Below are 26647 nucleotides of genomic sequence, written 5' to 3' on the forward strand. Positions count from 1 at the left end.
TTGTTTTGTCATAGTTCGATCTAGTGATTGATGGATGCACTGCTGTAGATTATCTACAGAAGATGTACTCCCCTTAGATAGGAAGTTTTATTGTATGCTAACAACCACATTTAGCTGAGCTACACTACGAGAACTTGTGGGGTCTAAACATTCATTTATTCTCTTTGAAAACTGAGAGTAAGACTCCTTACCTCCACCATGCACTGTGTGACATTACTAAAATGGATAATGTTAATGTGTTATGAGTATTAACTACTTCACAGCCATGAGCTTACACACCAGCCCAGAGTTGTCGTGGATATTAGTAAATTCCTTTGCAAGTTTTCCTCAGAGCACAGCTGTGCTGATTTCAGTTGTGGGGCTCCATGATAGCGGCAAGGCCAGCAGCCTTTGCACTCCTTCTGACCTTCTGTCTTGGGATCTTCACCATGGTATTGTTGAATTTCTATTGTAGAGTGCACTTCCTATAAGATTGCTGTGCGCAATTACATTCTAATTGTCCATTTTATATAATCTGATCAAATGCCTATCACAAATGAGAACAGGGAGTCTGCTTCTGGGAAAATCTGGAAGTGAGAATGGAATTGACATGCCTTGGACAAAGTTTCCAAAATTGCCTCAACAGGGCAGGGAAGATTCTGCTAAATCTTGTTTCATAATTAGACCTGATTTCAAGGTCATAGTTTGATAGAAAGGGTTCAAATCAATGAACATATCCTGGTAGACCAGGGAATGGCAGATGTGGTAGATTAATTCTTCATGTCAATCTTCTTTTATAAAATCTGTAAGTAATTACAGGCCACATTTGACCACATCTGGAAGCAATCAGAAGTTCAGAGGTTGGTTAATCACATGTTAATTAGAAACATTATGTACAAAATATCAACTGAGCACGAGGAGAAGATATAACACATAAAGATAATAGTCCAAAATATTGACTCTTTGCTGACCAATGTATTAACACAACCAGTTTTCTTCCGAAGTGGTGTCTGTGGAACATGTGCACACCTCTGATATAAGGCGGGACATACCACCAGCGCTTCACCAGAGACCCTCACCGATGATGTTGCCTAGTATGGTGATGAAACATGTGAAAACAAACCTTCGAGCTCAGCGAGCTAACATACATACTTAGGATCTCAAAGTATCCATCAGCAATGGTATCAGTGGTCCTCACACTGCACCCATAAAAATGCGATCCCTTCGTTCCAATTCCTCCACCGTTGCCGTATCTGCTCCCAGGATGAACAATTTCAATCCAGGACATCCCAGATGTCCTCCTACTTCAAGGACTATAATTTGCCCTCTCCCATGATCACAATGCCCTGAAATGCATCTCCTCCCATTTCCCACAGGTCTGCCCTCAAACCACCTTCCCCAACCCCAACAAGGAGAGAATCCCCTGGTCCTCAAAATCCAGCAGATCATCCTCTGCCATTTTCACCTTCCACAGTCAGAACCCACTACCAAAAATATTTTTCCCTCTCCACCACTATCTGCATTCCGTAGGAACCATTCCCTCTGTGACTCCCTTGTTAGGTCCACACTCCGCACCAACCCCCATCCACACCCGGCACCTTCCCCTGCCACTGTAAGAGGCATAAAACCTGGGCCCACACTTCCCCCTCACCTCCGTCCATGGCCCCAAAGGATCATTCCAAATCCGGCAGAGATTTACTTGCATATCCTTGAACCGCATTTACTGCATCCGTTGTTTTTGATGTGGTCTCCTCTACATCAGACAGGCCAAGCAATAACTTGCAAACCGGTTCAGAGAACATCTCTGGCCCATACACACCAACTAACCCCACCTTCCTGTGGCCATCCGTTTCAACACGCCCTCCCACTCCCCCCCATGACATGTCCATTCTGAGCCTCCTCCAACGCCTACACAAGGCCACCTGCAAACTGGAGCCTACAACCACAGGGCCTCAACATTGAATTCACCAGCTTCCAAATCTCTCCACCCCTCACTTCATCCCAGATCCAACCCTCCGATTTGGCACTGCTTTGTTGACGTGACCTACCTGTCCATCTTCTTTCCATCTATCTGCTCCACACTTCCCACTGATCTATCGCAAACACTGCCTACCTGCACCCACCTATCGCCATCCCATCTACGTTACCCTCAGCCTCAATCCCCCTCCCTCTATTTATTTCTCAGCCTTTTCCCTCTCCCCAGACCTAATGAAAGGCTAATGCTCGAAACTTCGACTCTCCTGCTCCTTGGATGCTGCCTGATCTGCTGTGCTTTTCCAGCGCCACACTTTATTGAAGCAGAATGAGCAGCCAATGACATTGAAGTATTCTCGCAGGAACCAAACTAAGTAGTTAAAAATATTGATTATCGTTTTTATTTAAATTTTCAGACAGTGAAGCAAATAATTATGATAGAATTAAGAAAACGGTTAAAATTAAAGTGTGCAAACTGCAACAGGAAGTTATTTAATTGTTGATACATATTGTTATTTATCAGCAATGAAAAAACTGGCATAAATATAAAGACAAACATAAAATAAACTTTTCAAGATCAAGGTTGAGATTATTCAAGGTATCTTCGAAACTGGTAAATTTGAAGTTAAAGACTTCTCATTCAACAAGCTAATTCTCAAGGGTTTGTTTGTAACACAACTAACAGCATAAAAGTGGAACATTTTAAAAGTTCATTGTTTGCTTAGATATTTCAGTCCCCAGGAACATCAGCAACACAACTTCTGGATGAATTACTGAAAACATCTCCTAGATTTCCAATAGACTATATGCTGTACACGTGCAGACTTCTGAAATAGCTGTCAGTTCAGTACAATGACAACAGCAAATACTGATAGTTTCCGATCACTCCCACTTCAAGCCATGGGGCTAACATGAAAGGTCAAACACTTGTGAATTTCATCATTGTTTGGTAAGATTTTATGATCAGAAATTTGGAGAATAATTTTTATTAAGACCGTGTTTTGACGAGATTAAAATTAAAGGCGAAACTCAACCAATCAGAACCAAGGTAGTTCAGCTTTTCTCTTTCGAATGCTAATGATTCCTAGAACCTGTACACTGCAAAGAGAGGCCATTCAGCCCACTGAGTCTGCACCAACCCTCCAAAGGGTATCCCACACAGACCCTCATCCCTGGACACTACAGGCAATTTGCCATGGCCAATCCTCCTAACCTGCTCATCTTTGGACTGCAGGAGGAAACCCAAAGCATCCAGACGATAGTCACCCAAGGCTGGAATCAAACCCAGGTCCCTGTAAGGCAGCAGTGCTAACCACTGAGCCACTATGCCATCTTCACTTTGCAAATACTTCATAAATGAATCAAATGCTTGAATGTTGCCATGCGCCGCTACCTACATTTAAAAAGCCATGTGCCGCTACCTACATTTAAAAAGCCTTGTGCCGCTACCTACATTTAAAAACCTCCGTTCCACGCTTGCAGCCATGCGCCGCTACCTACATTTATATACTGCACCCGATGTGGCCTCGTCTATATTGGGGAGACAGGCCGCCTACTTGCGGAACGTTTCAGAGAACACCTCTGGGACACCCGGACCAACCAACCCAACCACCCTGTAGCTCAACACTTCAACTCCCCCTCCCACTCCACCAAGGACGTGCAGGTCCTTGGACTCCTCCATCGCCAGACCATAGCAACACAACGGTTGGAGGAAGAGCACCTCATCTTCCGCCTAGGAACCCTCTAACCACAAGGGATGAACTCAGATTTCTCCAGTTTCCTCATTTCCCCTCCCCCCACCTTGTCTCAGTCAAATCCCTCGAACTCAGCACCGCCTTCCTAACCTGCAATCTTTTTCCTGACCTCTCCGCCCCCAACCCACTCCGGCCTATCACCCTCACCTTGACCTCCTTCCACCTATCACATTTCCAACGCCCCTCCCCCAAGTCCCTCCTCCCTTCCTTTTATCTTAGCCTGCTGGACACACTTTCCTCATTCCTGAAGAAGGGCTTATGCCCGAAACGTCGATTCTCCTGTTCCTTGGATGCTACCTGACCTGCTGCGCTTTTCCAGCGACACATTTTCAGCTGTTGCCACCAGTAGGCAGCAGTGAGCACTACTTCATGTCTGAACAATTTATGTTAAAGTGTGTCATTGTCAAACTGTATTAAAGCATTCTGTGCATTTTTTTTTATAGATCTCAAGATGTTTGCCTCACTTTACCTGGCAGCTTTTTTTTACTGCATATCTGGCCAAGCTCTTCTGAGCAAACTCAAGGGAGATCGAAGATACACCAGTAATATTTCCAAGTTAATATGTAGTGTACCTGGTTTACCTGGCCCACCAGGGCCACCTGGAGCAAATGGAAACCCAGGACCTCATGGACGCATAGGCCTCCCAGGCAGAGATGGAAGAGACGGCAGACCTGGAGAAAAGGGAGAGAAAGGGGCATCGGGTACAGTATTTACATTTCTTTATTTAGTCAGCTATTGTAGAAATATACTTTTCTTACAAAACCAGTCAAATTAGGATTAATGCTAAATTACATTTGCAATATACCAATCTCAATATGGATATTCAACATCTTAAAATAACTGTGTTTAATGGAAATCTGAGAGTTAGTCTGTTGGAATAATTAGTTGAATCTGAGAGCAACTTTCACACAATCAATAGAGATTTCCATGCAAAGGATCATTTCACTTTTTTCTTTAAATGCAATGGTCTAAAGTAAACAGTAGGTTGATCAAATAATCTTCAATCAGTGCAGTTAATAAAGACATCAAAACAGAACTTAAACGTATCTTGTGTCAATCAGAAGTTTATTTATCTGCATGTTATTGCCATACTGGGACATTATAAATGTTTTTGAAGTGCACATTAATGATACACAACTGGAAATCATCACCAGCCCTCTTTGTTGTAGTTTCTTTAATATTAGACTACTTGTCCAATGTTTCTGGGTAAAACTAACCTTACCCACTTTGATAATATTAGAAGGGTGGTGATTAAAGTCTTATGAAAATGTTAGTAACTGCTGGAAAGTTCCCACCATTTCAACGAATGATTCTGGATAGAGAGATAAGCTGCCTACTGCCTGCTTAAAGTCAGCATGGTGCTAATTCAGATATTAATAACAGAAAATGTTCAAAATACTCAGCAAGTGAAGCAGCATCTGACCCTTCAGAAGGGAACTCATCGATGTGAAATGTTAACTCTGTTTCTCCACATAGAGGCTGCCTGATTTCCTAAGTTTTCCCAGCATTTTCTGCTTTTATTTCAGACTTCTAGCATTTGGTTTCATGTCACATATTAATCATCATCTATGACACCATTGATTCTTGACATGATTTTGACTTTGGGTTGAACAAGACATCACCTGCATCTTTCCCACTGAGGGAATGCCATGAGAAGGGGATTAATAAGCCCAAGAAGGCCTCTAGGTAAGTTGTAATGTTCTTCCATGGGACCAGGAAGAGCAGGACACAGAAAGGAAGATTTAGGCCATCAACCTCTTCCTTCTGTTTCCTGCTGCAACACCCTCAGAAGTCCCTTTTTTCTACAAACTTTCAAAAGCCCGCTGGAAAGTAGAGCAACAGTTCATTGATGGTATCTTAATGAAGTTTGGTGGTGACCATGGGGAGTGGCAAACAAAGGGTAAGCATTAGTCTTCTGTTTGGATAAGTTAAAGTACTTCCCACTGAATTTTGATGACTTTTTAAACCATCCTCTACAAACTATAACAGATTGCGCAAACTTGTAACTGTATCCACTCTTGGTCACAATTTTCTACTGTGTCAAACTATTCACAGCTTTTGTTCAACTTGATTCTGACCTGAGCTTCAAATCCCATAAACCTTCCATCACACGCATTACTTACTTATATATTTGCAACGTTACTCACCGCTGATAATGACTCAGGCACTTTTTTTTAACCTCTGTTGAAATTCTTATTCATCCCGTCACTATATTTGGCTCAATTCCTTTAATATTTCCTTGCTAAACTCCTAAATTTCACCTAACCTAAAGTCCACTTTTTCAGAAGTCAGAACTCACTTCATGTAGCCCATAACCCCTTCATTTGCACACCCACACCTCAAACCCATTCAGGAATGCCTTAAGCTTTGATAGAATCTCCTGTGTCCCCATTTAAAGAGTTATGTCCAGATGCCTTAGGGGCATCAGCAGCTGTCTAGTTTTATGAAGCGAGACCCATTTCAACTAAACTTTAGATCAACAACCTTTATATTTAAGATTTCATATTATATATTGTACAGCTTTGTTTTGAGGGTCAGATATTATGTCCCTTTATATTTTGTTCCACTCTTCCTCATGTTCAGTCTATGTCATTCACTATCCCATTGCAGGTATTTTGCTTTGTGGCACACCCTGTCTCTCTCCCCCTGGAGTTTGTTTTATCTCATGATCTGGGTTAAATATTACCAAAAATCAGATAAGTGTAAATGTTGGGGAGTTTCATGGAGTATTTCTCTCCATGAACTTGAGTAATTATCTCCAGGAATTCTCTACTGCTGACCTCAATGCCGCTACACTTGGATTATCATGGGATCACTAGTGGCAGAATTACCCACCACTACTGGGACCTTCTGGGATTCACACTACCAGTGCCACAGTTAATGCCAACTGTACCAGGTCAGGTGGTGTCAGCCACAAACAGATCTTCAGAGAATATTGAGGGAGAAACAAGAAAGAAAAGCTTCAGATGGTACATGGATGGTATGAGTGACACTTTGTTGGAAATGAATTCTCACATCTATAAGTATGTTGCCTCTTTACATCATCAGATTTTGCATTGACTGTTATTGTAACTGCAGCTGCAGGAATGAAGCTACAGATGCTCCTCATCTTTAGATTAGATTGCTTACAGTATGGAAACAGGCCCTTCGGCCCAACAAGTCCACACCGACCCTCCGAAGAGCAACCCACCCAGACCCATTCCCCTATATTTACCCCTTCACCTAACACTACGGGCAATTTAGCATGGCCAATTCACCTAACCTGCACATTTTTGGACAGTGGGAGGAAACCGGAGCACCCGGAGGAAACCCACGCAGACACGGGGAGAAGATGCAGACAATTGGCGGGAATTGAACCCAGGTCTCTGGCGCTGTGAGACAGCAGTGCTAACCACTGTGTCACTGTGCCGCCCCTGGTGCTATACAATGTTGGAATCCAGTCAGAAGTACAGCATAACATAGAGTCATTGCTGCAATGCAGGAGCATCCCATGTTAGAAAGCTTTTGTCCAGTTGTTAATGTTAACTTTTACTAAGCAACAGGAAAAATGAAGAAGCAACAAACAAAACAAAACTGCATTTGCTTCTGGGAATAAACCAGCCTGAAAGCTTTTCAATGAACATCATATTTACAGTCAATCACTGACCGCTTAACCCAACTCATACCTGTTGGAAGTGAGTACCAGTTAAGTCCTGTCTGGTTTATTGTGTCCAGCATTGCACTGCTGTGTCATGCTGATGGCGATGTTCCTCCTGCTCAATGTCCTCAGCTTCCTCCTCGGTAGCCTGCTGCTGTTCTCAAACTCTTAAGCTCAACCCTATCCCTTCATTATCTGCTCTAGTTCTACAAAACACCTTGGGGTTGGTGAGCTAAGTTGGCCAGACAGCTGGTTTCCAATGCCAATTGAGTGGCTTCAATTCTTGCCTTAGCTGAGGTTACCGCGAAGGATTCTCCCTTCTCAGTCGCTCCCACTGCCTGAGGTGTGGTGACCCTCAAGGTAAGGCACCACCAGTCCTTTTTCTCTAATGAGAGAGCAGCTATGTGGTCTGACTTTACCTTTAGAAAACTCAGAAAACTTCTATTCTGTGACACACTCTGTGTGGACTGTACGGCAAGGCCCTGATACTGGGAGGAAGTGAGAACTGCAGATGCTGGAGATCAGAGTCGAGAGTGTGGTGCTGGAAAAGCACAGCAGGTCAGGCAGCATCCGAGGAGCAGGAAGTTTTAGGTTTCGGACACAAGCCTTTCATCAAGAATCTGGAGGTCCTTATACCACCAACTGATTCAATCATCAAAATTTCAGGGAGCTTACTGTCTCCTCCTCAATTACATTGGTGGAAGTAGTGGCTCCATTGTCCTTACACATGGCCTGAGGCAGGGGTTGCCTCATGTATTTATCAGCCATGGGAGCACTTGTCTTCCAATAGCTATTCTTGTAAGGCATCTGACCCTTGAAACGAAGCTGGGAAGTAAGACTTCTCTTATAAGTATAATGGCTGCCCCCAGGGTACTTGATGCTGACTTTGATCACAGAGGACTTGTGCAATGACCGGATGGCAACCTGTTCAACTGATGAAGTCACCTACATGATGACGTGGGGTTCTAATGTGACGGGTACAGTAAACAGAATCCTACACCTGGAAGAAGACATGCATATCCACAAAGCCTGCCGCTTGGGTGTCAACATGGAACGTATCACAGGGAGACAAGATAAGGTGGTGGGAACTGACATAAATTGCATCAGTAACAGCCTTGATACCTTGTGGGTTGAGAGATCCCACATGTGTCCTTGGAAGCAGCCAGTTCCATAAAATGATTAGTGCCGCTGTACTTTGATGGCCAGTGCGATAGAAGCTACTTACCCCTTCAGTACACAAGTCCTGCTGTCAAATATCTATGATGGCATCCCGGGACAGCAACAGCACGGCACCTCACTTATCTGCAGGAATTAGCATTGAGGAAGATATCCACTAGGCTTCCTGTAGCTCGTCCACTCTCTGAGGGGAGTTCCAGCTATGAATCTGGCAATTGGAGGCTGCTCAGAAGCTGCTGGTCTTAGACTTGCTGCTGCATTTGTTCCTTCACAATTTCTTTGTCCCATTGCTGTGGCCGCAACCAATGGTGATGGTTCTACTGAACCTGTGTGGGGAATATCAGAAATAACACAAGTCCTTAATAATATGAGCCATCAGCATTGACATCACACACAAATGACAGTTTCACATAGTCCTCAGTACAGTGGGAGATGGAGCTTCTGGCAAGGAGAGCACTGGGATGGTTCAACATGGATGTGACATTGGGTCATTATTCCAAAGCATGCAGAACAAGTCATGTCATGTAAATACAGTAGGGGATTGTAAATGTGTTAGAACTACTGTAAATTTATGTGATTCCCTCACACGCATGTACATCTGATATTAACAGGGAAACACAGATGGTAGGAGCAGGAGTAGGCCATTTGACCCCTCATGCCTGCTCTGTATTTAAATTTGATCATGGTTGATCGACAAGCTGAATATTCTAATCCAGCTTTCCACTATATCCTTTGATCCCTTTAGCCACAAGAGCTATATCCACCTCCTTCTTGCAAACAAATATTGATGGAGATTGGTGTCTGTCCACCTCTTAGACTGATCACTGCTGGCAAACATGAAAAGCTGTCTGGCTATATGTCAGTACTGAAAAGCAAGACAAGACCAAAGTACCAGGCGAAAGTGAGGACTGCAGACGCTGGAGATTAGAGAGTGTGGTCCTGGAAAAGCACAGCAGATCAAGCAGCATCTGAGGAGCAGGAGAATTGACACTTCAGGCAAAAGCCCTTTATCAGACGCTTTCCCAGCACCACAATCTTGAAGACCAAAGTGCCATGAAGTTGTAAGTTCCAAAAGATGTTGCAATGCACAGAAAGGCAAGGTAAAGCAGAGATGTTATGAATGTCAAGTAAGTGAGAAGTGAGTGAGCGCTAAGAGAACAAACTAAGAGCCCTGAGATGAACTGTCAACAATGCACAAGGTGCTTGTCCTGTTGTGCAAACTGATCTGGAATCAACACTCCAAACTTCAGTCCTGAAGGACTGAACTGTGCTACAGGTGGAAATGTGCTATGAGGATGTTTGCAGCTGGTGCATATCCAATGCCAGCCTCCTTGGGTGAATGATTGCTGAAGGTCACTGCTCAGGGCATAGGCCCTGAGATGTTGGCCACTGTCAGCCAAGATAGATGCCCAGAATAGGAAATTGTGACTGGAGTCATCTGGTCACCACTCAGAATTTCATGCTGGGAACTGTTGCCAACTAATTTCTCTCCAGTGCCTGGTAAAATTGCAAACTGTAGTAAAATGGGACAAGATTAGGTTAAAAGGAGATGTTAATGCATGCAAATCAACTTCTCAACAGCTATGTATAAAATTCTCAACCGGTTGTGAAAATCTTCGTTATGGGGAAATTGAGAACTTTTGTTTATCGACATCAAGAATGGAATATTTCCATTTTCACCAAATTCAATACTGATACAACATTACTCATTGTTCAGAGGCTGGTAAACTCTGCTTACTGTCCCTCTCCCTGGTGTTGTCTCTCTGTAACACTCACTGTCATCTCCCTGGTGTTCTCTCTCTGTAACAGTCACTGTCCCTATTCCTGGTGTTCTCTCTCTGTAACAGTCACTGTCCCTATCCCTGGTGTTCTCTCTCTGTAACACTCACTATCTCTATCCCTGCTGCTCTCTCTCTGTAACACTCTCTGTCCCTATCCCTGGTGCTCTCTCTCTGTAACACTCTCTGTCCCTATCTGTGGTGTTCTCTCTCTCTGTAACACTCACTGTCCCTATTCCTGCTGCTCTCTCCCTGTAACAGTCACTGTCCCTTTCCCTGGTGTTCTCTCCCTGTAACACTCACTGTCCTTATCCCTGGTGCTCTCTCCCTGTAACAGTCACTGTCCCTATCCCTGCTGCTCTCTCCCTGTAACAGTCACTGTCCCTATCCCTGCTGCTCTCTCCCTGTAACAGTCACTGTCCATATCCCTGGTGTTCTCTCTCTGTAACACTCACTGTCCCTATCCCTGCTGCTCTCTCCCTGTAACAGTCACTGTCCCTATCCCTGCTGCTCTCTCCCTGTAACAGTCACTGTCCCTATCCCTGCTGCTCTCTCTCTGTAACACTCACTGTCCCTATTCCTGGTGTTCTCTCTGTAACACTCACTGTCCCTATCCCTGCTGCTCTCTCTCTGTAACACTCACTGTCCCTATTCCTGGTGTTCTCTCTGTAACACTCACTGTCCCTATCCCTGCTGCTCTCTCTCTGTAACACTCACTGTCCCTATTCCTGGTGTTCTCTCTGTAACACTCACTGTCCCTATCCCTGCTGCTCTCTCTCTGTAACACTCACTGTCCCTATTCCTGGTGTTGTCTCTCTCTGTAACACTCTGTCCCTATCCCTGCTGCTCTCTCTCTGTAACACTCACTGTCCCTATTCCTGGTGTTCTCTCTCTGTAACACTCACTGTCTCTGTCCCTGCTGTTCTCTCTCTGTAACAGTCACTGTCCCTATCCCTGGTTTTCTCTCTCTGTAACACTCTGTCCCTATCCCTGCTGCTCTCTCTCTGTAACACTCACTGTCCCTATCCCTGCTGCTCTCTCTCTCTCTGTAACAGTCACTGTCACTCTCCCTGGTGTTGTCTCTCTGTAACACTCACTGTCATCTCCCTCGTGTTCTCTCTCTGTAACAGTCACTGTCCCTATTCCTGGTGTTCTCTCTCTGTAAAAGTCACTGTCCCTATTCCTGGTGTTCTCTCTCTGTAACAGTCACTGTCCCTATCCCTGGTTTTCTCTCTCTGTAACACTCACTGTCCCTATCCCTGCTGCTCTCTCTCTCTCTCTGTAACACTAACTGTCCCTCTCCCTGGTGTTCTCTCTCTGTAACAGTCACTGTCCCTATCCCTGGTTTTCTCTCTCTGTAACACTCACTGTCCCTATCCCTGCTGCTTTCACTCTGTAACACTCTCTGTCCCTATCCCCGGTTTTCTCTCTCTGTAACACTCACTGTCCCTATCCCTGGTTTTCTCTCTCTGTAACACTCACTGTCCCTATCCCTGGTGCTTTCACTCTGTAACACTCACTGTCCCTATCCCTGGTTTTCTCTCTCTGTAACACTCACTGTCCCTATCCCTGCTGCTCTCTCTCTCTCTCTGTAACACTAGCTAACCCTCTCCCTGGTGTTCTCTCTCTGTAACACTAACTATCCCTCTCCCTGGTGTTCTCTCTCTGTAACACTCACTGTCCCTATCCCTGCTGCTCTCTCTGTAACACTCACCGTCCCTCTATCTGGTGTTCTCTCTGTAACACTCACCGTCCCTCTATCTGGTGTTCTCTCTCTGTAAAAGTCACTGTCCCTATTCCTGGTGTTCTCTCTCTGTAACAGTCACTGTCCCTATCCCTGGTTTTCTCTCTCTGTAACACTCACTGTCCCTATCCCTGCTGCTCTCTCTCTCTCTCTGTAACACTAACTGTCCCTCTCCCTGGTGTTCTCTCTCTGTAACAGTCACTGTCCCTATCCCTGGTTTTCTCTCTCTGTAACACTCACTGTCCCTATCCCTGCTGCTTTCACTCTGTAACACTCTCTGTCCCTATCCCCGGTTTTCTCTCTCTGTAACACTCACTGTCCCTATCCCTGGTTTTCTCTCTCTGTAACACTCACTGTCCCTATCCCTGGTGCTTTCACTCTGTAACACTCACTGTCCCTATCCCTGGTTTTCTCTCTCTGTAACACTCACTGTCCCTATCCCTGCTGCTCTCTCTCTCTCTCTGTAACACTAGCTAACCCTCTCCCTGGTGTTCTCTCTCTGTAACACTAACTATCCCTCTCCCTGGTGTTCTCTCTCTGTAACACTCACTGTCCCTATCCCTGCTGCTCTCTCTGTAACACTCACCGTCCCTCTATCTGGTGTTCTCTCTGTAACACTCACCGTCCCTCTATCTGGTGTTCTCTCTCTGTAACACTCACCGTCCCTCTATCTGGTGTTCTCTCTCTGTAACACTCACCGTCCCTCTATCTGGTGTTCTCTCTCTGTAACACTCTGTTATTCTTGCAAGAGAACAAACATTGGGGCAAGTTTGCACAGGTGAGAAACTCACTCCCTTTTTGCCCTCTTAGCAACCAGGTTCCGGATGGAAGACGCATGGACAACATCCCCAACCCTGTATCATTTAAACCCCTGTAAGTGATTAATTAGAGCCTCAAACCACCATCAGCCCCATTACCCACCCTGTTGCAAACAAATTGGAAACCAGGCCAGTCCTGAGGCAATTGGAGTCACAGATTAGGCAGGTGTGTTGTTGCTGAAAGCCAATTCACTGCCCTTGCTTTTGACCCCTGACCTCATGTTCTCCAACAAAAATCACTCTCCTTGCTGCTCCAGCCTCGGGGTCTTCAGTTCTCAGTGTTTGCTGCCCTCTGATCGGCTGGCAGCTCCAATTGGTGTAGATCTCTTGGCACAGTATCTGACAGGTGGAAAAGCCATTGGTCAGGACATAGGTTCCTGGCTTACATTTGATCTGATGGAGGTGAGGATTTGTCACCATTAAAGACATCTAACCCCTTATTTCGTGCAAAAAGCATTAAATCCCAGCCAAACTTTCAGATGCATGACCTATTTAGCTTTAAATAAATCCCCATTCACATTTTTTTCCTTAACATGTTATTTATTTGTATTAGATTATTTTAGTTTCCTTTAACACGAATGCCCCTAATTTGTACTTTTTTCATTCAATTTACCGTGAAATTAATTCAAGCTGTACACAATAAATGTGGAGCAGACCAATCTCTAAGCTATATAAATGTGCTGAAAGTAATTGTTCTCTAGTCAGTTCTGGTTTGAGTGTGGAAGAAGCATAAGAGAATGATTTGATAGTTTCCTGCCAATCAGTACCTGTCATTCCCTTTTGGCCTTTGTTATGACTTGACCAGGAAGTATGTACCAGTAATTACTCCCCACTGTTCCACAAATCATCCTAAAAAGTGTAACATTATGCAATTCTAGTGAGACCATCAAAATAACCAATTTATCTGACTGACTGCTACACAGAACAAAAGCAATTCATAGCAGGTTCATCAGTAACAGCAAAAAAACTACTTATTGTAACATGACTACTTATAGTAACACAGAAGATATAGGATTTGTAATCTACTACGTAGCTTGAAAAACACCCCTTTAAAAGTCCAAATACCATAAGATGTAAGAGCAAAATTAGGCCATTCAGCCCATCAAATCTGCTCAGCCATTCAATCATGGCTAATATGCTTTTCAGTCCCATTCTCCTGCTTTCTCCCTGTAACCCTTGACCCCCTTACCAATCAAGAACTTATCTATCTCTGTCTTAAATACACTGGATGACTTGGCCTCCACAGCCTTCTGTGGCAATGAATTCCACAGAGTTACCATCCTGTGGCTGAAGAAATTCCTCCTCATCTCAGTTCTAAAGGGTCAGTCCCTTCTCTCTGAGACTGTACCCCCAGGTTCTAGTCTCACATACTAGTGGAAACATCTTCTCCACATGCACAGTATCCAGGGTTCTCAGTATCCTGTAAGTTTCGGTCAGATCTCCTCCTCATCCTTCTAAACCCCGTTGAGTACAGACACAGAGTCCTCAGACACTCCACATATGACCAGCCCTTCATACCCAGGATCATTCTTGTAAACCTGCTCTGGATCTTCTCCAAGGCCAGCACACCTTTCTTTATCTATGGGCTCAAAGCTGCTCACAATATTCCAAATACAGTCTGACTAGAGCAGTCTGGACAGGCTAGATGCATGAAGAATGTTTCTGATGTTGTGGAAGTCCAGAACTAGGAGTCACAATCTAAGAATAAGGGGTAAGCCAAACAGAACTGGGATGAGGAAGAATTTCTTCCCTCAGAGAGTTGTGAATCTGTGAATTTTCTCCCACAGGAAGCTGTTGGGACCAGTTCATTAGATAGATTCAAGAGGGAGTTGGACATGGCCCTTGTGGCTAACGGGATCAAGGGGTATGGGGAGAGGGTGGGAATGGGATACTGAGATTGCACGATCAGCCAGGTGATTCAGGCTCAAAGGGCTAAATGACCTCCTCTTGCACCTATTTTCTATGTTTTCATGTTTCTACAGCCTCAGCAGTTACATCCCTGCTCTTGTATTCTAGCCCTCTTAAAATGAATGCTAACATTGCATTTGTTTTCCGAACTGCCAGCTGAACCTGCATGTTAAACTTAAGAGAATTCTGATCTAAGAAATACAAGTTCCTTTGCACTTCTGATTTCTAAGCCTTTCCTCATTTACAAAATAGTCTACACCTGTATTCTTCCTTCGAAAATGTATAACCTCACACTTCGCTACATTGTATACCATCTGCCACTTCTTTGACCACTCACCTAATACGGCAAAGTCCTTACGCAGCCTCCCTGCTTCTTCAACACTACCTGTCCCTCCACCTGCCTTTATGCCATTTGAAAACTTAGCAACAATGCCCTCAGTTCCTTTGTTCAGATCATTAATGCGTAACGTGAATAGTTGTAATCCCAGTGCTGACTCCTGTGAAATTTCACTAGTCACCAGCTGCCTTCCTGGAAAAGACCCCTTTATCCATACTCACTGTCTTCTGCCAGTCATCCAATCCTATTTCCATGCCTGTACTAATTATACACCCTCAATCATAATTTAGACAGATAAAAGCCAGTTTAACAGATTCATAAAGGGAAAGGAAAAAAATGCTGTCATCGTAATCAAAATTCTAGAGATCAAAATTCCAGACCACAGGGTGTCTAAGGGTGATGGTAGTTCTTTAGTTCAATGATTGATCAGGTGAATCTAGGTCTTTCCTTGTTTTAGAATTCCTTCCAAGCTTTCTGGGTTTTTTTCTGACTATACATCACATGGAAAGAGAGTGAGAAGGGGGGACAGAGAGAGCTGGATGGTATTCGTTTACAAGCTCTGAATGTTTCTCTTGGTGCTCCTGGCATTTGCAGCCTTTTATACTCTTCAGTTCAAACAATCAGAGAGCTATTGCCAGGCAGAATTTCCTTAACTGAAAAGGTTCTCAATGCTGCTCAGTCTCAAATTCTCCCCCTCACTACTTCATAAAGCAACATTGTATCATCTAGTTTATAAACACTTTGGTGTTTCATTGTTTAGAAGTCATAGAGTCACAGACGTCTAAAGCACCTAAAAAGGCCCTTCAGCCCATTGAGTCTGTGTCGGTCACAATCCAACTTTCCTGCAATTGGGCCATTGAATTGTATGACTTAGCATTACAAGTGCACATCTAAATACTTCTTAAATGACGTGAGGCTATCTGCCTCTACTACCCTTATAGGCAGTGAGTCCCAGATTTCTGCCACTCTGTGCATGTAAAGAACTTTCTTCACATCCCCTCTAAACCTCTTTACCTTAAATCCCTCCATCAGGAGAAAGGTTTTTTTTCTGTTTACCTTCCCTGTGCCCCTCATAATTTCATACATCTCAATAATGTTTCCACTCAGCCTCCTCTGTTCCTAGGAAACACACCAATCTATCCAGTCGCTCTTTATAACTAAAACCCTCCATCCCAGGAATATCCTGGTAAATCTCTTTTGCACCCATTTTACTGCAATCACACCCCTTCTATAATGTGGATTCCAGACTGCACATTATATTGTGTTATTGATCAGACCAAGCCCCCTCAAAATACATTAAGAAGTTAGCCTCGAACCTAAATTTTTCTTATTGTAAAGTTAAGTGTAAGATGTTACATTCCAAAAGCAATTCAATTGGTCAAACTACTCATTGTTAAGCAAAACACTTCTTTTTTATACTACTGTTAAAATACAGACAAAATAAAAATTAAAGAAAAGAATTGACTTAACTATAACTCTATCAAAATGTTGAATAAAATAATTGATATATTAGCTTCTACTCATTTACTATTTCAATGTAGTTACATCCTATAAACAAACCCTTGGCAAAGGCAAATCCAGTAAAACAGATTGTTTTGCATACAATTCTAGCAGCAGGAAGAGAATCCCAGCTTTTAGCTATGACAGAGTTAGGAACAATAGCTTCCACATCCAGCAACTGCAGAAAGCCAAAACTAAAAGTCCTGGTTCTGTAGGAGCTTGACCCCACCCTTTCAGGCTGCTCCATTGTTCCAATTTTAATTTTAAAAAAATCCAGAGCCTCACAAGCTGTTTACTATATTGGCTTTGAGCAAACTGCTCTGTAACTCTGTCCCAATCTTTCTTCATTAAAAGTAAAGGACAAAATACACCTCTTGAAGTCATCATATTGTCACAACTATAGCTGTGCTTTATATAATCAAACTTATATTTCAGTTTCTAGTGCTAAAAAAGAAAATATGCGATCTCTGACCCGATTCTTAGTGAGTTACATAGGAATATGTATCCATTCATTCCAACCTGTTCTATAATTCAACTAGTATCGTGTTTCAGCTGAATCCTAACCCTCATTTAACCACCTTTACTCCATAGACCTTTAAACCATGTCTAACAAAAAGCTCTAGTATCAGTTAATATCAATTGACTTAAGATCAACAGTGTTTATGGGATAGCGTTCCAGATTTTCACCACCATTTGTGTGAATGACTGTTTTTGAACATATACAGTCAAGTCTCCTTGTTCTGGACTTGTCCACCAGATGAAATAGTGTTTTTTTTTCAAATTCTTTCATTACAACGAAATAAAAATGTAATCTATGCAAACTGACTTCGTAATTTTAATCCTTTTAGTCCTGCTATCATTCTGGTGAATTTATGCTGAACCTGTACAAGGTGAATGTATTCTTCTGCTGCATGGTGCCTGGAACCGAGTGGAGTACTCCTGATAGTTTAACCAGAGCTCGGAACAGCTGCAATGTACATTCTACCTCTTTATAATCCAGCTCCAAATTTATGAGCTGTCTCACTTCTCTCGAATGGAATTACCACCCACAATATCTCTGTCTCTTAAAAGAGCATATGCCAAGTGACTTCACCCATCTCTTGTTAATGTGCCATTAAGTGATTTTAACTCCAGACCCTCCAGATGCTAAACTCGTTCAGAAGTTCTATAAGGGAATTCTACAGCTGCAGACTGCCTCGAGCAGCTGGTGGTAAACATCACTGTACAGATGAATAAGTATGTTAAAGGTTAAGCATGTTTTGTTTTAAAATTGAAGCTAAATTAAAGTCAACATGTAAAACTTTACAGGCAAGAAAATACCCTGAAACTGCGCTTAATTCACTGACATTGAGCCTCATTAAACAAAATGGTTCACATTTATCCTGCATTTCTGTTTACATTCAGAACTCACTCAATTCTGCATCTAGTTGTCACGGTTTGTTCATTATGCATTCTTGTATTAATTATCTTCTTAAATATGAAAATAGGCCCAGGTTTCCGGCCATGTTTTGCTTTTCTGCACTGCCAAGGCAAGCACAGTTGAGAACATGGTTTGTAGATATTTTTATGATGATAGGTTGGAATTTCAGGGGCGTTTTTAGCCCTTAATCCTAAGATGTGTTTTTTTAAAAGAGGACTGCTACAGAGACAAAGTAACTGCAGGTGTATAAAAAACTCTGCAAAGGACCAAGGAGATGTAACCACCAATGGTGGACAGTGATCTATTGAGATGACAAGGGTAACAGTAAGGTGCAGTTGTCCTCCTGCTCAACAGCAGGACACCCACTGCAGTTTCTGTCCCAAACTGCAGACACATTTGTACTTTTAACTTTGAGGAATACTCAAGGACAGAGGTTACAAATCCAGTTTTGACTCGACTAGAATGCAAATCTAGGACTGAATGTTCTTGTGGTAAACCAGCCTGCAAGCTGCTATGTGTGCTATGAAAACCATAGTCAGAGGACTATCCCCAAGTTACCCTTGTGTTTCAGGTAAAGATCCTCTCTCATTCAGAGTGCTGCCAATCAGTCACAACACAGGAATCCAGATAAATAACTTAAATCAGCTTACAACACCAAGAATCTCAGAAAGAAACAATTGTTCAATTACCAGCATCAATGCTACGGCTAACCTCCAGTGTGATGGCCACAACATTTAACTGTCTACTCTTGGTAGTCAGTTGAGAGACTGATCTGTATATCTGAATTTCTTTATCATTTTTATCTTGTTGACTTCACCTCTCATTTCTAATCTGTGTATGTGTGTCGCATTGCTATTTCTTCTCACATTTACTAATTAATAAATTCATTCTTCTTGTTAGTTCAAGAAAGTCTGGTTAAATTGCCTCCAAGCCCAGCATTAATACCCCCATCCTCAATTGCGCTGAAATGAGTGGCTTCCTAGGCCAATTCAGGGGGCAGTTAAGAATTAATGACATGCTGTGTTTCTGGAGTCATCTGTAGGTCAGACCAGGGAAATTTCCTTACCTCAAGAACATTAATTAGACAGACAGCTAAAGGAGTTATGAGTACAGCTCATACAAACATTATCCACCATTTATGACAATTATGGTACCTGTAGGATATTTCTTCATTTTGATGAATATCTGATTTTTTTAACCAGGTGATTAGTTTGTGGTAATTGCTGATTATTAGCAGGAGTATTCACAATCAAGATTATGAAATGTACATATTTTTCATAATTAACAGTGTAAAGAAAAGTAGTCTAATGTAATAAATTGTTCCTCACTTCTACTTAGACAGTGATGGTTATAGTTGTAGTCGATTTCACGGATTTCCAAATTAAAAATGAAATGCAGGCTCAGACTGCATAACCAGGATTGACAGTTTAGTCAGATTTTCATTTTGAGTAGGTTTTAGTGAGGCGTGAAGCTGATTACAAACCTTGAAGAAGCACATTTTTCATTAAAATCATCCTCGAGAGGATAAAGGCACCACCAGGCAGCCCTTAGCCTTCAAGAGTGCCATTACAAATTTTATGTCTGACTTGAATTAATCTTTCAGTGCTGGCCTCTTTCCTGTCAGTGCTCCACGTGACTTATATTCAAGATTGTGCCAGCACTGCACATCTAATTAGACAACAGTACAGGCTGGGGTGTAACAATAGGACATTCCCTCATATATGCTTCTGCAGCCTTGGCAGGCAAGATTCTCATTGGGCCGATGTCCTGATCTCTGCAATGCACTTATACTCCAAATTGTGTTATTCAAATAATATAAAAACGGTACAGCTTTTGGAATTGTTGTAATCAAAGCAATTTAGAGTAGACTAAACGTTACAGAACCAGAAACATATAATAAGAGTTACAAGAAAGCATTTTAAACAACAGGGATTAATTTGTACATGATTATCTTCCATAGACTTGTGGAACAATTCCAATGCATTAGATTGCCTTCTCCTAAACTTTAGATACAATTCAACACAGGTTATACTTTTTGAAGGGATTCAATTTGCCCATACTTTACCGTTAGAAATAAGTTCTTTTGGTTTATCTAGTTTGTATGTTTTCTTGATTTCTGCTTTCCTCTTTCATTTAGCTGCATTTTTGTCAATGGAGTAAATGTAGGGTAGACAATTAGGCATAACAGAACTCAAATGCTTAACTGAAAACAGACTTGATCTTGGGTTGCATGACTAAAGTTATCTTGCAGGTAAAACATTTAACAAAGAAGGCTAATTGAACATAAAATTAGGGGTGTTATCCTCAATTTATGCAGGGGATTGGTGTCTCAAATGCTGTGGGTGGTTTTGGTTTCCATATTTAAAGGAGGATGTGTTGGAGACAGTTCAGAGAGTTTTATTAGATGGAAGTCTGGAATGAACAGATTTTCTAATGAAGATAGGTTCGACAGGCTAGGCCTGTTTCTACTGGAGTATAAAGTGCAATGATTGACTTTTTTGAGGTGTGTAAGACCCTAAATTGTTTTGACAAGATGCATGTGAGGATTGGTGAGGGCAGAGCAGTAGGTGTGATCTATATGGACTATAGTAAGGCATTCAACAAGGTTCCCCACGGGAGACTGATTAGCAAGGTTAGATCTCATGGAATAAAGGAAGAACTAGCCATTTGGATACAGAACTGGCTCAAAGGTAGAAGACAGAGGGTGGTGGTAGAAGGTTGTTTTTCAGACAGGAGGCCTGTGACCAGTGGAATGCCACAAGGATCGGTGCTGGGTCCTCTACTTTTTGTCATTTACATAAATGATTTGGATGCGAGCATAAGAGGTACAGTTAGTAAATTTTGCAGATGACACTAAAATTGGAGGTGTAGTGGACAGTGAAGAGGGTTACCTCAGATTACAACAGGATCTTGATCAGATGGGCCAATGGGCCGAGAAGTGGCAGATGGAGTTTAATTCAGATAAATGCAAGGTGCTGCATTTTGGAAAAGCAAATCTCAGCAGGATGTATACACTTAAAGGTAAGGTCCTAGGGAGTGTTGCTGAACAAAGAGACCTTGGAGTGCAGGTTCAATGAATAGGGCTTAATGCCAATGATCCCCTCGACCTAATGAATTGCATTCTAGAATATGAAAGGAAGTAGCAACAGAGATAATGGATGCAGTGGTAATAATCTTCCAAGAATTTTCAGTAAAAGTCCAAGGGGGCTGCCAATCTGCCAATCTGCTTTAAAAAGGGAGGGAGATAAAACACAGGTAATTATGGCTCAGTTACCTTAATATCTCTCATTAGGAAGATGTTAAAGTACACCATTAAAGAATAATAGCTGAGTATTTAGAAATTATATAATATGATTATGGAGAGTCATAAAGGGAAAATCATACCTGACACATTTAATAGATTTTTTGCCGAAGTAACAGAATGAAAATTGTTGAGAAATGTGGATCTGGGAATTTATTCAAGGAACTAAAATCTGATGAGTGCCTCAAGGATAGCCCTTTGAAAATGTGGAAATGCCAGCGACCTCTTCCCTTCTTCATTTTTCTGAGGTTGTCTCCAAAGCCATGTCATTGAGACTTTATGATGATCAGGTTTGGAGGATTTAGCAGACTGCCACCAACTGGGATTCCCACACCAGTGCTAGTAGAATTACCCTTTCCCAGGAGATCAGTCAGTGGAAATGTTGCTTAAGGATGCCAATGGTATGCTTCATGGTGTTCCTACTTGCAGCATGTCTCTCAATGCAGGAACATTAGCCGCATATAGCTGATGGCAGAGGGGAGTCATTAGTAACATGTACACGAGAGAGCTGTTATAGCTGAGCAACTACCCTCTGCTCACATGTGGTGACTGTAAGATTGTTGAAGCTTCAGAGTGGTGTGGGATGAAAGTGTCCTGACTGCTGCCACAATGATAAATGTTCCCCAGCTTAATGTCTGAGCCATGATCGCATCACAGCTGCACATTCAAAAAGTGGTAACCCTCACAGTTTCAGTGCACCTCTTCAATGGGTAGGTCTATTTGCAAAGGTACGCATTTGCAATCAATGTCACATTGCACCATAGGAAAGCTCACAATCTTTTCTCTCTCTGCTTAAATAGCAATGAAATTCCATCTCCAGGAGAAAGACTTCGGTGACCTTTCAGGTACAGCTAAACAGCAACATCTTGGCAAAGTCACCTGCTCCAGCCTGGGAGAATTCACTGGCATCGAAATTGAAGGTCCCAATGTCCTTGATTACCATGGGTTCTTTCATCCTCATCATGCTCTGAGGTTGCACATTTGGTTTGAGGACTTGTTACAGTTCTGTTACCTCTCCTTGGTGAATTGCAGCAAATGAACATACAGTTCCTGGCTGGGGCGTAGTTAGGAGAAATACTCTATCAGGGTCCGAGGTAGATACAGCTCCTACTGAGAATCTCCTTCACCTCTCTTTGAGAACAGCCTCTCCTCTTTACTGCTCCTGCTCCTGCTCCATGTTATTGCGATACTGCAGCTCAGGATGAACTTCAACGAGAAACCTTGTGACTCAGAGCAAATATTGGACCTAGAAGCTTTTCTAATTTAAATCACATTTTCCAAAGTATCATTCTGTTCTGACTGAAAGAACTTATATCAACTTCTCCAGCAAAACTCTGATTTCACACACTTTATGTAGGTGTGTAGTCAAATGCACCTCAGATGAAATTTAACTGAAGATGTCATTAATGAGCACTGTTGAGGAGTCCTTCATGTTATGGAACAATGACGATGACATTGAATGAAGGTTTTATTTCCACCTAAGAAAGAGCTCTCTGCATTTTACACATGGAAGTTAAAGTCACATTAGCAGAGCTTCATTGAGGATCCTTCTAAAATAATCAAAGCTACGATAGTAACAGATTTTACGTGTTATAAAGAAATTACTTATTTTGGACTGGTATTTACTACTGGGAATAAATAGAAGAAAAGGAAATTAATTTCTTTATCCTTTGCTTACTGTTTGTTGTTCTTGGAATTCAGCACAACATGTTTGATGACGGCTTGTAAGTTCTGAATTTGAATTATTTAAAATTTACCAGAGTAACTTTCATTATTGTGATTTATCCCAGGAACCAAGGGCAAAGTGGGACGTGGAGGAGATATAGGCAGTAAAGGAGATAGAGGACCAATCGGTAAAGCAGGACTCAAAGGACTGAATGGCCTAAAAGGGAAAATAGGACCACCAGGAATGTTGGGACTTAAAGGAAACAAAGGACAAAAAGGAGAGCCTGGACCATCAGGTGTTTGTAAATGTGGGAGTTTAGTACTCAAATCTGCCTTTTCTGTCAGCATAACAACCAGTTATCCAACAGAAAAAACACCAATTATATTTAATAAAATCCTTCTTAACGAGGGCGGTCATTACATCGCTTCCTCTGGAAAGTTTATATGCGCCATTCCAGGGATTTATTATTTCTCTTATGACATTACCCTGGCAAATAAGCACGTTGCAATTGCTCTAGTGCACAATGGTGAGTATCGCATCAAAACCTTTGATGCCAATACAGGAAACCATGATGTATCTTCAGGATCGACAGTCATGTACCTGAAGCCAGAAGACGAAGTGTGGCTGGAGATCTTTGATTATGAACAAAATGGTCTGTTTTCTGATCCAAACTGGACCGACAGTTTATTTTCTGGGTTTTTACTTTATCCTGATGCTGATTACCTAGATGCATTGGCAGAAGATGAATTGTAATAGTTATCTCCAAATATTTCTATTTGATTTCAAAGTCTTTTATAAAGATGCAATATAGTCTTTTGTGGTAATGAAGACTTATAGACATTATGTGAAACTGTTCTTAGAATCATTTAAGGATCTGATCATCAGATAATGCTTGCTTGCAGATTTGTTTTAATGTTATTTAATTTACTGATTTAATTAGGAGTGATGTATCTGAGATCAACATCAGTGCTGGTATATTCAACACAGGGGTACTGGATGCCATGAGTTTGGTTCGAATTTTAAACAGCTCAGACCTTTTCAGAGGAAATGTGAACACTCCTGATGCAATGGTTCCAATTCACAAATCTAGTCTTTTATCATTTACAGGAACAACATTTTACACATCTTGACTGATTTTGTTTAGAGTTTAATTTTTTTTGCAAGAAGAACAGGTTCTCTGTAATAATTCATATGGAGAAACTGCAAGTTTATTCTATCACTATGAACTTTTGGTTGCATCTAATTTCGCAAACCTATTGATGACAGAAACTGCAAATATTTCAGTTTTAAGGTATAAAGTTTGATCATCAACTTGTCTTTTCACAACAGATTTATATGATTAATCCTCTTTTCATTATTTGTTATGTTGAATATGAATTACATATTTTCTGGAACTTGAAAGTTGTTTTACTTTTTGTTCATGTATAACCAAATGTTATGTTTAACTGAATGTTTTATAAAAACAATACCATCTAAAATTTGGCAACTGGCTTTCTATCTTAAATGATTGCTTTATTTGGTGGGCTTTAAGATACATTGGACCATAATATGCACCAGGTATTTAGAAAGAAAACTAAAAGTCAGCACATATTGGTTTTTAAATTTAATTATGCAATGTGAACATTTAACTGTTGCTGTTAACATTTAATCTAATGGGTGTTGAAGGGAGGGAGGGAGCAGGTAGGATATGATGAAGGGAAATGTAGAAGTCCAAAGAGAAAACTCAAGACAATAAAGCAATTTGTGTCAAGACAATAAGGAAGGGACAGCGAATTTAATGGTAGTGCATCAATGTCTATGGCTTTAAGAGGTGTACATTGCCTTTCTTTATGAAGAAAGGTTCAGACGGAGGTTCCAAGCGCTTTGTTCAACGCCAGTACAGTAAGCAGTTTGTCGGGGCATTTTTTTAAATGTTGGAGCAATAGAAGCAGCCTGAATGGGTGGGGTTAAGCTCCCACAGAACCAGGATTTTTAGTTTTAGCTTTCTGCAGCTGCTGAAGTCTTGAAACCAGATGTGAAAGCTACATTTTTCCTCTCTTTGTTATAGCTAAAAGCTAGCATTTTCTTCTTGCTACTAGAATTGCATGTGAGACAATCTATTTTATTGAATTTGCCTTTTGCCATGGGTATATTTTGGGATGTTACTATATTGAAACAGCTAATTAGTAGTAGTTAATACATATATATTATTTTGTTAAACATTTCGATAGAATTACAGTCAAGCCAATTCTTTTCATTTGTTTTTATTTGTCTGTATTTTCACTCCAGTGTAAAAATAAAGTGTGTGTTGCTTAAAGTCGAGTAGTTTGACCAATCAAATTGCAACTGGAATACAACACCTTACACTTGCCTTTAAAATAAGAAAAAGTTAGGGTCTAGTCTATCTATATTTTGAAGGGGTTTGGTCTGGTCCAAGACATCAGCAATAAGGTCAATACAAATAATATTGGTCAGACAATGAAAATAAAATTAAAGGCTCTTTATCAAGATACACAAACCATCCTGAATAAAGTAGAAACAATGGCATGAATAGAGAGATAAATGCTTTGGACCTAATCACCATTACAGAAACATAGGGCTAGATTTTATGGCCAGGAGTGGAGTTGGCAGGCACCCATACAATTGTGAAACATGACATGACAATTTTGTGTTGGCAACATAACATCAATCATGCTAGTCTAACAACATGGACGGCGAGCAGGTATTAAAATTGAAAACTTGCTGTCATTTAGAACTTGACAAGCTATTGAGCAAACCTGTTGATGAGTTCCATACAGTTTTTCATTGATCACTGTATTTATGCTTTGGATGGGGAAGTTCAAACTTTGGGAGTGTTTTATAACAAGTGTGAGGAGGCGGCATAATGGCAGACAGAAAATCCTGTCACCAGGACCATGGAGCCTTGCAGCAGCATTTTGCTGGTCAAGGTGATGGCATCCAAACAATTTTTGACTTAATTTGTTGCTTTTCTTTGAGTCTGTCAAAACAGATTTTTTTTTAAATTCAGAAATGATAGGTCCTTTTAATTTGTGATTTGGGAGATTAGTTTGTAGAATGCTTTTGTAATTGTATCCAGGAACAATACTTTGAAAAACCAGTTGTGGACAAAGCTATTTTGTAAATCTTTATGCAATGCGGCAGGGATTAATTAGTAATTTTATAGCAATAAATCCACTGGGACATCATGGGTAGAATAAAGTGTGTTGCCTGGAAAATGGAATGCACTGTCTCGAAATGCAATGGAGGCAGATTCAGTTGGGACAGTTAAGATGACACTGGAGGATTATTTGGATAGAAATGTGTGGGGGAATATCTGGAAAAAGCAGAGGATTGACATTAAGTACTGGAACTGATGCAAGCACAATGGACTGAATAACTTCCTCCTGCACCATAACAATTCTGGAAGTGTTCAGTACATTTCTTCCATATTAAATTTGAAAACAATATACTTCACTCAGAAAATCATACTATGTAGGTACTAGAGGAGAGTTGGCAAAGATAAATAGAGCCAAATGGATGGCAGTCATTATACAATGGAAAAGGTTTAGAAAAAACAATTTAAAAAGTTCAACAAAAATTAAAAAACAAAACATAAATAGTAAAGATCCATCTGTGGCTTACAAAGGAAGTTGAAGAGGATATTAATTTGACAGTA

General features: G+C 41.5%; 1 protein-coding gene across 6 annotated transcripts in view; it reads left to right on the plus strand.

Annotated features, from left to right (window-relative positions):
- Positions 1–25254, plus strand: part of c1qtnf7 (C1q and TNF related 7) — a 49321-nt gene extending 24067 nt beyond the window's left edge. For all 6 annotated transcript variants that reach the window (XM_072556012.1, XM_072556032.1, XM_072556003.1 and 3 more), the window contains 2 exons: positions 4151–4408; positions 23117–25254. In XM_072556012.1, the coding sequence (XP_072412113.1) occupies positions 4159–4408; positions 23117–23745 (879 nt within the window). In that variant the 5' untranslated portion in view covers positions 4151–4158 and the 3' untranslated portion in view covers positions 23746–25254. The remainder of the gene's footprint in view (positions 1–4150; positions 4409–23116) is intronic.
- The last annotated feature ends 1393 nt before the right edge of the window (positions 25255–26647 follow it).

The sequence above is a fragment of the Chiloscyllium punctatum genome, chromosome 1 (genome assembly GCF_047496795.1).
Source record: "Chiloscyllium punctatum isolate Juve2018m chromosome 1, sChiPun1.3, whole genome shotgun sequence".
NCBI lineage: Eukaryota > Metazoa > Chordata > Chondrichthyes > Orectolobiformes > Hemiscylliidae > Chiloscyllium > Chiloscyllium punctatum.